This window comes from Chinchilla lanigera, unplaced genomic scaffold (assembly GCF_000276665.1).
Source record: "Chinchilla lanigera isolate Chin_1 unplaced genomic scaffold, ChiLan1.0 scaffold00036, whole genome shotgun sequence".
Taxonomy (NCBI): Eukaryota; Metazoa; Chordata; class Mammalia; order Rodentia; family Chinchillidae; genus Chinchilla; species Chinchilla lanigera.
The window spans coordinates 11,533,858-11,545,225 of NW_004955437.1; the positions used below are offsets into that span (position 1 = coordinate 11,533,858).

Consider the following 11,368-nt stretch of genomic DNA (forward strand, 5'->3'; position numbering starts at 1 on the left):
ACAAGGAACCCACTTTCTCTATTCTGTTGCCCCTGTCCTGGCCCCAACCCTCCTAACCCTTGCCCACTCCTCCTTTCATGGCCATCAGCAGGTCTGCAGTACTTTGAAGATAACAATATGCAATGTAATAACCATTGGTAATTTCCTACCAGCTTGTTTTGAAATTCTGTATTGTTTTTATTGTTTTATTTATTCTCTTTAAAACACACACACACACACACACACACACACACACACACACATGCGGAGCTATGGCTTCATTATCAACTCCATCTAATTTTTCTTACCATGACCAAAAGTCAAAGAGAAGTATAGCCATTTCTACCTAGAATGTGTTGCTAAACTCTACTGCTCGTAACTTAGGAGGAAAGACACAACGTTATGTTTAGGGAATTTTAGGCCATTGAGACATTTTTATTGCCATTTTACTTATTTAATACACACTTTTAAAATATTGTTAAAGCGGTTTTTAATTGACAGTAAAAAAAGGATCATCTTAGTAAAATTACAACCTAAATTGGTATGATTTTTTTTATATTTCACTCTTTCTTTATATTTAAAGGCAAAATTTCTTAACTCAAGCCTTTGTCAGTTTTACAGTACATCCCATGTCTTAAAATATGAGTGACTTCAGAAAACACATGGAAGTCTCTCCACACACGCACTCTCTCTCTTTGAGATGGCTTTTCAAAGAGCCTTTTTAAAAACTGCCTTTAACGTAGATTCCCTTTCTCTGTTTCCGTAGAGCTCTGCAGAGTGGTGCTTAGGGTGACCACGTCAAACCTGTCTTCCAGAATAAGATTCTCATCATCTCCTTCCATCAGAGAGTTCCACTGGTCAAAATTTTTATCAAGTCCTGGAAAAGACGAAATGGAAGTAATCGTGAAACGTTAAGCAGTCCAGGGCCTCTAGGTGGCACTACAGATTTAAACATTTTACATTCGGAGGGCAGCTTTAGCAGAGGCAGGAAACCACCGGGAAATGAGCCAAGTACCACAACAGGCACGGCACCCCAGCTTCACAGAGAGATTCGACTGTTACAGACAGACGTGCTTTCTATGATCTGTAATGTCCACAGCGGTAAGATATTGTAAGTCTACTACAAACTGTTAAAATGAGACTAAACAGCACACCATCCAGTTCAGATCATGGAGAAAACACCTGCTTCTTACCTAAATATTTCTGTAAGAACGCTAATGAAGCTCTGTTGAAGATGTCCATAGCCACCTTTGAGTCTATCTTTCCTTTTAGTGATAACCATTGTCCAACTAAGTTGCCAGGAGCAAAAGTGAAGTCGACAAAATTGTGATGGAGTGAACCCCTAGAAGAGAAAAGAGACATTCACATGCACATTATTTAATACAATTATTGTTGTAGTTAGGGTGTAGGAAAGATACTGGCCTGGTTGGCCTATTTACTGAAAATCAGGGAAACAAAACTTGTAATCTGATCTCCTCAGATGTACTTGGGGGTTAAAGTTGTTATTTAGGAATCTTAGGGCCTATTCCTCTCCCTTTTAGAAAACAGTTCAAAGAGTCCTGCCATTTTGGTTTTAGAAGAAATATTTCCTGCTTTTTAATGGCTGAGACTATCCCCGGGGGAGGCAGGTGCATGTGGTAAGTGGAGGTCCTGAGCTCAGGGCAAGAGCGTCTGCTCCGAAGTGTTTCCGCTTGGCGTCAGGTGAATTCTGTGCTCTCCCAGACCTCCCAGTTCTCAAGGTTAAACCATCTGGCTGCCCCTCCCTGCAGCTCTTTCTCTTTGCTTTCTTTTACTCATTTGAGACCCAGACCTTGGCCACCTGGCACCTGCAACCTCTTCCCTACAGTCCAGGCACAACTTGAGCATCAGAAACATCAAGATAAAGAGTCAGGAGGGAGTAGAGAGCAGCAGCTTGAGGGAAGCCCATGAGGAGACTAGGCCTGGGTGCAATGAAGGGTGCAGGGCACAGGAGAGGGGGGTGGCAGCAGCCCATGGGGCAGGAGCCATGGGGAAAGGGGGAAGACCAGCCACAGTAGTGGCCGGCTCAGGAAGCTGGACCTAAGGCCAGGGTTGAGCAGGGGTGCATGAGCAGCGAGCACAGGCTACGTTTTCAAGGCTTCCAGCAAGGAGAAAAGGGAACATCAGGGGAGAGCCTAGCAGTAGGTTGGATTTGAAGGAAGGCTGGGAGTGCTGTGCTGTCTCTGCTTTAGAATCAGCGTGCACAAAGGGAAGAGCTAACTCAAAGCCTCACCTGAACCACCCAGACCCTTCCCTACCTCCCCCAAAGTCCCATTCTAGTGCATGCTCTGGTTCCATGCAACCCCTGGATAGGGTGTTAAAAAAGATGACATCCTATGAGAGCTTGGGACATCTGCAAACTTGTGTTTACCTATTGTGTAAACACAATAGATGTTACCTATCCTATAAATATATATACATACATAATTACTACTGACTTCTATTGCTTTACTGAAAGGAACAGTTAATGATTAATTATTTGATCAGTCTTGCATGTCTCTATTTGTTTACCTGAAAAACCACTTTGAAGATAACAGTACTTAATGCAACAACAATTGTTAATTTCCCACCACTTTGTCTGCAACTCTGTGTTGCTTGTATTGTTCTTATGCTGTTGTTTTGTAAATGGATGTCTGTTTGTGAATACGTTTTCCTTCTTTTATTCTTCAAATAAATTTTAGAAAAAGAAAAATAAAACACAATAGATGATTTGACCTCAGAGTTCCTAGCTTGGCCTGATGACAGAATACTTGGTCCTCCCATCTCACTTTCCAAAACGTATAGCCATGTTCAGATGTCTAATAAGCATAGTGTATATCCTAATGCAAATTTAAGTTAGCAGTACATGCACTGCACACATTAACGTAACTGAAAGCAATTTCTGTTTTAAAGGAATAAGTGTAAACATGCATAGACACTGATTGTCTAATATTCTCCTCCCTGAAAGTCTCAACAACCAATTTAGCAATTCTACAGCGGCTATCAAATGACATCTGCTGATATTTATCCCAAATTTCAAGTTGCTGTTTCAGATGATGAAATAAGTAACTGATACTTACCTGACTGCAATCATTTTTCTTTCTTTGTGAGGTTGGTAGAATTTTTTCAATTTTGCAATATCATCATCACTTTGGAAGTATTCAGAGTTGATAAAAAAGAGGGGCTGACAGATTTTGGAATGGACCTCCTCACCCAACGGAAACATCCATGGATCCAGGGCAATGCCACACCTGCAGATATGAGTTGGCAGGTTATGCCCTGGCCCACGTACAGGACTTCCCACCATGCCAGCTTGTTACGGGGTAGCTAGCTGTGTTTGGGAGGTATCAGACTGCAGTGTGAGAGGGGTATTGTTATCTTTATAAGGTAGCAAGCCTGGAATTATACAATCATTTTCTTGCCAGCTTGTTTAGAATTGCAAATCATAAAGATGTTTCCTCAATAATTTTTATTATTCATTTTTTTTCTGTTGTTGTCAGAATAAGCAGTCATTTCCCTAAAACTGTGAGGTGTCTGAAAAAGTATGCTAAGTGCATGGTTCCTTGTGTATCAGAGCTTTTGGAGTGCCATAGTGCATCTTTTACACTTGTTCAAGAGTAACAAGGGGGCCCACTGCTTTATATGTTAAATGTGATTCACCTGAACAACTATCTAGGGGTTGAAGAAAAACACCATTTGGCAATGTAACTAAATTTCTTTCTACAAGTAAGTTTTTGTTGTTTGCTGACCTTTTGGACAATCTGCCTGATGTGTAAAAGGATAAAAGAAGAGAATTGCCTTATGCTGAAACAGATTTCTAAGAAGTTCAAGGTGAAGTTTCATAAACAGTCCTGCTCACTTTCTATTTAGTGGGTTCTATATGATCTCATTAGCCTGAGATGAAATACTTCAAGGATGAAATGTTCCTGCTAGTTCAAAGAACACCTGCCCAAATATCTGTGTAATTTTAGATCCAGCTCCACTTTAGAGATGGAGTATGGGGTGGGGTTAATAAAAAATGTCCTGCCTTCTGGAGAAATTTGGGGATGCTGTAGGATGGCAATATTGTTACCACAATTGTTACGCCACTGAAAAGAGGTGTATAAATTTCTAAGTGAAAATGTTAAATCTTGAAGGTGATAAATAAGGATAATGGAGGAAAATATATAGGAGTCCAGGAAGTTTTTAAGAACAGAAGTGGACAGCTTCTTCTTGGGCAGAGAATAAACTTATGTACCCTAAAGGATCCTTTCTTCACTAAGAATTTGATAAAACATTTAAATCCCATACCCCTTACCATTCCCCCTCTTCCAATACTTTATTGTTCTCTAGCTCTCTCCACCGATTTTCTTACCTGAATCTCTTGTCTTCACTAAGGACCTGGATAACTGTTGCTCCACCAAATGAATGTCCAATTATTGCTGTTTTATTTCTATCAAGAGAGCCCTGTATGAAAAAGCGTAATAAAAATTGGTACCTATCTCACATGGTGCTAGAAAAATAAAGACTTTGTCAATCATACAATTATTGTGCATTGCACAAGCATGGATAAGTACTTTGCTTTCTTATAAAATAGAAGGTACATATACACATACACACATTTATGTTTTACACACACATATACACACTATATATGCACTATATGTACACACACACTAACACATACATTTATGTAGTTTACGGTTTTCTGAAATGCCAGTGCTAGTACTGTCTCATCCCTCCTACTCTGCCTATTAGTCTGCTGGGTCTTAACTGTCCTGCAGCACTGCAGGGGAGGGAGTGATACAGAAGCATCATGCAAGGCAGCACAGAGGAGCCAGGGCCCAGGAGAGGGACAGCTGGCCCAGCCAGGGTGGATGGACACAGGTCCAGGCCAGCTTCTTGGAGGAGCCAGTACCTATCTCGGTTCTTGAAGGTTGGTTAGGAGTTAGTCAGGGCAGGGTGCATCAGGCCTAGGGTCCACAGTACCAGGGACAGACACAGGAGAGAGGAGCTGGCTGGGGACTGCCCCCTCTTCCTTGTCCCCTGAGAGCAACTTCCATCATCGCAGCCGACACCCAATCTCAGTCCCTGTCTCATATTTTCCCACCCTCTTTGCAAACTATATCTAAAACATGGGTCAACTTTTCAAGATGAAGCTTAAAAACACGCGGGAGCTGTCCAAGGAGGAGTAATACTTTCCCTGGAAGGATTAAGGTAAACTATAAGGACATTGCCAGTTTTCAATGCCAAACTATTAACAATTTCCAGTTCAGCCCCACGCATTCTTCATTGCTGTCAACTTAACCTGTATGGGTGTGTGCGTGTGCGCGGGTGTGTTGCAGCCCTTTATCATGCTTTACCTTGCAGAGAGTCAGACAACAAAGAGTAATAATGAAGCGCGGGTCAAAGGAAAAATGGCTTTTTAAAGCGCACCTTCAGTTGCTGGAGGTCAAACTGCAAATCCAACACGTTCTCCACTGGCTTTCCCTCATCAAGGTTGAGGAGCAAAGTGAGAGCTTGGGAACACTCCTCTGCTCGCTGCTGTACCTATAGGATTATAGCAAGAAAGAAATGACACAGTCCAGGATGATGACACTTATTCTAAAGTTCAGAGGGTGCGTGTGGGAAAAACAGTCGGTTTGTTAAATACTAGAAATGTCTTCGTGAAAAGTGATCAGAAGCCACTTTGCAGGGAAGTGCAGCTCAGTCCAAATCCTGACTCAGTTTCTTTCCCCCGTGTGACTTTAGAGGACTTACACAGCCTCTCTGGGCTTCCATTTATTTTCCACTAACACCTACCACAGTGACATGTGGATGAGCTTAAATGCCACACCGCTTGCAAAGCGCCACGGTAGAGAAGCAGCCAGTGTGCTCTTTTTCCCATGATTACCCCACAGCCCTGCCTGGCCGATGCTGTGACCACTCACTGTTTTCTAATGGGTAAAACACACGGAAGCACAAGGAGGAACCTTCTGCAAGGTCACTGCGTTGCCAAGGGATGGAGCCTCGCTGTGTCAGACAGACAGACAGTTGGATTCCAAGGCCCACACCCTTGGTACCACTGTATGCTGCTTATCTGAAAAGAAGTCTTCCTTATAGTGCCTCTGGGTTGGAGGAATCTATGCTCTATCATCCTGAGATTCTCAAATTATACATTTTAATACTCTGAATATTTGCTTTTACATCCCAGGACTCTTGTGTTTGCCTTTGCTTTTACTATGAGCCACCATTTCCTGAAGGGGTTGTATTCCTCGCATGCTCTTCTGCCAGACCTTTCGGGAATGGGAGTAGGAGGCCCGGGAGCACCACTTTCTGCCCTGTCACTGTAGATCCACAGAGGTCACCCTTTGGCCCCACACCCAGGCCAACAGGCCACCCTGCCTTGAGCTGTAGTCAACCTCGTACCTGCTCTTTTCGCAGCATCTCTGAATATACGTGTGCGGATTTGAAGTAGAGCCAAGACTTGTTCCCTGATTCTGCTGCAGTCTCGTCCTGAAAGTAGTAAGTAGCAGCGGCAGATTCATCTCTGTAACAGAAACAGATACTGTTGCTCACACACACCCTTCCGTCCTCATGTGACCCCTGTTCCTCTACTCCACGCTTGACTCAGCTTCCCCTGATCTTTCCACTTCTCTTTCCTCTCCCACTCTGAATCTCATTTTAAATTAAAGAGGACCCCAGAGGAGCTCTAGGAAAATAGTTTATTGTCTGTTGCGGGTAAAAACTCATCCAGTCTTCATGATTCTGGGAGGCACTGTTAACCACACTGAAAGCTCGTTTCTGAAATCACATCGCATGTGCTGTTTACCAGCCCTCTGACTCTGGGAAAGATACCCTTTCTTGCCTTCATTTTCCTCTCCCTTAAACAAGAGTAATAACAGAAATCTTTTGGCAATGTAGTCAAGGCTAAATAAATGGAATGGTATAACCCAGCTGGGTCCACAGCATACAATAAGCACTCTTGAAATTTTGTTTTTCTTAAGTCTTCACACTGATCCAGTCTCCTTTTGTTCTCACCGCAGCTGGAAATTCCATCAACGGATTTTATAAACTTGTACACCAGCTAGAAGCATAGTTATGGGCATCCACATTCCTTGTATTTGACTAAGGAATCCGGCTCCGTTAGGTAACGTACCTGTGCTCTACAGCAGCAACTATGAACCCATGAGATGCCAGTTCAATGCCAATAGCAGAATAAATTGTCCTTCAAAACAAAAAGAGGGAAGCGTCAAAATTACCAGGTACGATTACAAGTCTGGGTCTGCTAAGAAAATTGTGAACATGGCAGGCATTAGGCTCCTGTGCCAATGCCCTGGGATAAAAGAGAGCTCTGGGTCTCAAAAGGGCCTGACTTTACACCTTGGGGACATTTGATGATGTTTGGAGGAGATTTCATGAACACATCTGGGGGATAATGCCATAGACCTCTAGTGAGTAGAGGGTACTGCTAACCCCTCACAATACATGGGACAGCCCTCTAAGACAGGAAGAGAGCTGGCTACACATATGGTATTTCCCTGAAAATAAGACCTAATTGGAAAATAACCAGCCTTGAAAACTAGAGATCAAAAATATCAGCCTCAATCAGCCTATCTTTGCCTTATCTGCTAGTACTATTCTCTGGCTTAGTGGCTACTCTGTGAGATAGATAAGGCACCCATAATTCTGAAGCTGCAAAAGCCTGGCAGAGTGATTATAAGTATTGCCTTTGAGAGTTTTGGAGTTCAAAATCCTCACTGCAAACTCCCAGCCATGATTTCAAGTAACTACTGAACTTTTGTTCTCACCTATAAAAAGGCAATAAGGGTTTAACAAGATAGTGTTTGTAGGAAGGTAGGGAGGCAGAGACTGGGACTCTAGGCTGACCACTGAATTTGAATCCTGGTCCCTCCACTTATTAGCTGTGTGGTTCAGGCAGGCACTTATGTGTGTTCTGCTGTTCTCCTTCTCTGTGCAAAGGTGATGCTATGGAGTACAACACCCCATTGGTGAGGATCACAGGAGTGGATGCATCCTCAGTGCTTGTAGCCTGCTAGTCAGCTTTCCTTTGTGTGACAAAATACTGGGGAATAACAACTAAAAGGAGGAAAGATCACTGTGATTCACAATTTTGGAGGACTTGGAGGGAAATGAAAACTATTGGGAGTTGGACCACAGGCCATTTGAGTCACATTTTGGCAAAGAACCTGTCTACATTTTGTCCATTCCCTGAGATTTTGAATATAAAGGTGATGGACTAGTTTATCTGGTGGAAGACATTGCACTGCAGCACAGCATTCAGGTGGTGGTGTGGGTTTAAGCTAGATTTCCAGTGAGAATCCTGAGCAAAATGTAGAGTAGAAAGATTTTAAAATAATCTCTCCTTTCTATGCCACCATTCCTCCCTAGGGGCAGAAGGTTAGGGTTTGGATCTAAACTCTTCCCCATGAGGCTTGTGTGGTTCCCAGTACAGCAGTGTTAGAGATGGGTTTTGTAAGCTCATAGGGTCGGGAGGGCTCTAACTCATCAGTGGGTTCCTCCATGGATAGAGTCATAATTTGATGGCATTATTGGAGGTGATGGTAACTGGCATGCAGGGCCTGGTTGAAAGAAATAGTCATGGGGTGGGAGCTTGGGGGCTGAATCTTGACCCCATCCCGTCCTCTGTGGCTTCCACCTCCCCATCTCTTCCTGGTTGCCATGAAGTGAGCATCTTCCTCTGCCACACCCTTCTGCCTTGATGTTTCTGCCTCACCCCATGCCTAAAAGCAATGGAGCAGCCAACCATGGACTGAAACCTCTGAAACCATGACCCAAAATAAATCTTTCCTTCTTTAAATTATTTATCTCAGGGAATGTTACAGTGATGCTACCACACGCCCTGACTGAAACAGTAAATACTTAGGACATGCTGGCTGTTGTAGAACTGATCAATCAGCCTGCATGAAGTGGTTCAGAATCAGGCACCCCTATCTCTCCTCCATGCCTTCCCTTTGCACAGCCTCGTTCTCACATCTTGCTTGCAGTAGGCAGTGTCTGCAGAGAATAGAAGGAGACTTCTAAGAGAGATTCTTCTATTGCTGGAGACACAGGACCGTGCAGAGGGAAGCGGTCAGCTGAGGCATTGGCAAGCTCTTTTCTCAAAGGTCAGAGAGTCAGTGCTTCTAGCATTGTGGGCTGAGCATCCTCTGTCCCAGCTACCCAGCTCTGCTGTTGTAGCACAAAGGTAACCACTGACAATGAAATCAAGTGTGTGATGTGATCCAATAAAGCATTTATTGAAATAGGTGCCAGGCACCTGTGGCTCTGTGATACAGTTTGCCAATTGCTAGTCTGAAAGAAATCCAGTAGCTGACCAGACTACAATTAAGGAGCTGAGTATAACGCTTTACTGCAGCTACTACCCACCTTCATCCTAGCTAAAGACCTTAAGATCCCCACCTGAGATCTGTGACAGGGTGTGGCTTGTCATAGAAATTTGCCTGTTGGGTATCACGCTGCGGAGGGCAAAGGTGACCCAAGCTCAGCTCCTGTCCCTCTGTGTCCATCCCCACCATCAGATGAAGCTACTCTGTGACAAGCTCCCATTGACATGGTCCAGCGTGGGTACCAACACTGCCTCACTCCTATAAGATGGCGAGTCTTTTGAATACCAAGTTTGGACCAAGCACTCTTTCTGTTGGCCTGGCCAGTCTTTCTCAGGACTGAGCTATAATCAAAGACTTTTGTTACTGAATCCTTCTCCCTTCCCCATCTCCTGTCCAGGTGTCCAGCCCTGCACCATCCCTGCACCCTATCTGAGAGCTCCGCCCATTCCTGCCTGCACCTTCTTCCCTAGCCTTTATTTCTCTCAATAAATATCTTCACAGCTCATCCAGTCATGGTGTCTGTTTCTTGGAAGACCCAAACTAGCACAGAGAATGATTTCAAGAGTAAATAATTATAATGCAGCAGGACAACCAGCAAAAATGTAACCTCTTCTCTCATTGGCCTGGAGTTTATTCCCACAAACTGGAACTGAGCAGTAGACTAAAGCCAGGACTTCCAGAACTTAGGTTTCCCAGGACAAAGGCAGCATGAAATTCTAATACCTGCTATTCTTCTCTTTAGAGAAAAATGTATTCAGTGACTGCTAGAGGCTAAAACCACTTGTCCTTCCAAATATTACCTGAATGCTCCAAGGCCATGAGAAAAGATAATTAGTGGGTACTTTTCACCAGTCCTCAGAGGAGAATTCCACTTTGCAGGAACAGTCTTTGAGCCTATACACAACAGGGAAAAACAGTCAGCATTTTCCATGGCTTGGATGTTGCCAGTGAATTTAAAACATAAAACCTTGAACCATTTAGACCTATGTTTTTATAAATTAATAGTAAATGCATTCAAACATCAGCTGCTGGACAGTCACCAACCAAAGAGCTGAGCCATGTGCCCTTCCTCACACCACACAATCATTAATCACAGTTCTCAATGCCAGCTCTTGACTTAGGATGAGTTTCCTGCTTACAGGTGTATTCAGGAAGGCAGCTGCTTAGGACCATTTTGAGGTTTTAGAAAAACATGAAAGACAATGTTTTAAAACCAAATCATCCACTAAATTGCAGGAACATTACACTGAGGAAAAAAATGTGAGAATCAGAGACCGCTCTTGCTATGCATCATCAAGCTCTGGCATAGCATGGAAAAACCACTGCCCTCCTGCTGAGGGTGGTGTTGGATGCAGCTCTCCTACTTCCTAGCTGTTGATTTTGGGCATGTCACTCTGGGCTCCAGGCTGTCTTCTACAAAGAGGACAAAATGAGAACTACTGCATAGAGTTTTTGTTAAAATTCTATTTAGTTAGGTTAAAAATATATAAAGCATCCAGTCACATAGTCAGGGGCTCAAAAAATAGAGAATCTTATCCCCTCTTTCTTTACTTCTCTATTGTGGTGATAATTTTTATTCTTAAGTATTTGTGTTTTGTTTTCTCAGTCCTGTCCCTCTGTGTCCATCTTCATGGTGGAGATGAATGTGATGAAGATGAAGATGAATGTGATGATTATTACAGCAGCGATTTAGAAATTATTCAGCACTATTAAGATGTGTGGCTAGGGTACTGCCATCATTTCTACTTTAAAGTGATTCTTAAGAGAACTCTAAAGGGAAGTTAAAATGAATTCCAAGAGTTGCAGGTGGTTTTGCGGGAGAACTTTGAAGACGGAGATAACACTTGTCCCATGGTCCTACTGGTCACACGGATGAGGACAGGGAAGCCTGTTAGAGGCAACAAGGAAATTCATGACATGCACACCGAAATGGTGCAAGAGAGGCTGCTGGTTCCTTGGGGTAGGTGACAGGAAGGGTTCAGTCTCCACATTTGTGGTTTTTTTGTTTTGGTCTGGAGGATGACAGTGGCTTCTACTATCTTTCTTTCTTTCTTTTTTTTTTT

At 43.3% G+C, this 11,368-nt stretch overlaps 1 protein-coding gene across 5 annotated transcripts in view; it reads right to left on the bottom strand.

The window, feature by feature from the left end:
• Positions 1-393: 393 nt before the first annotated feature.
• Positions 394-11,368, bottom strand: part of Pla2g7 (phospholipase A2, group VII (platelet-activating factor acetylhydrolase, plasma)) — a 43,692-nt gene continuing 32,717 nt past the window's right edge. For all 5 annotated transcript variants that reach the window (XM_005389865.2, XM_005389864.2, XM_013517097.1 and 2 more), the window contains 8 exons: positions 10,106-10,199; positions 7,094-7,162; positions 6,364-6,484; positions 5,392-5,505; positions 4,331-4,422; positions 3,057-3,227; positions 1,173-1,321; positions 394-856 (listed from right to left, as the gene is read on the bottom strand). In XM_005389865.2, the coding sequence (XP_005389922.1) occupies positions 714-856; positions 1,173-1,321; positions 3,057-3,227; positions 4,331-4,422; positions 5,392-5,505; positions 6,364-6,484; positions 7,094-7,162; positions 10,106-10,199 (953 nt within the window). In that variant the 3' untranslated portion in view covers positions 394-713. The remainder of the gene's footprint in view (positions 857-1,172; positions 1,322-3,056; positions 3,228-4,330; positions 4,423-5,391; positions 5,506-6,363; positions 6,485-7,093; positions 7,163-10,105; positions 10,200-11,368) is intronic.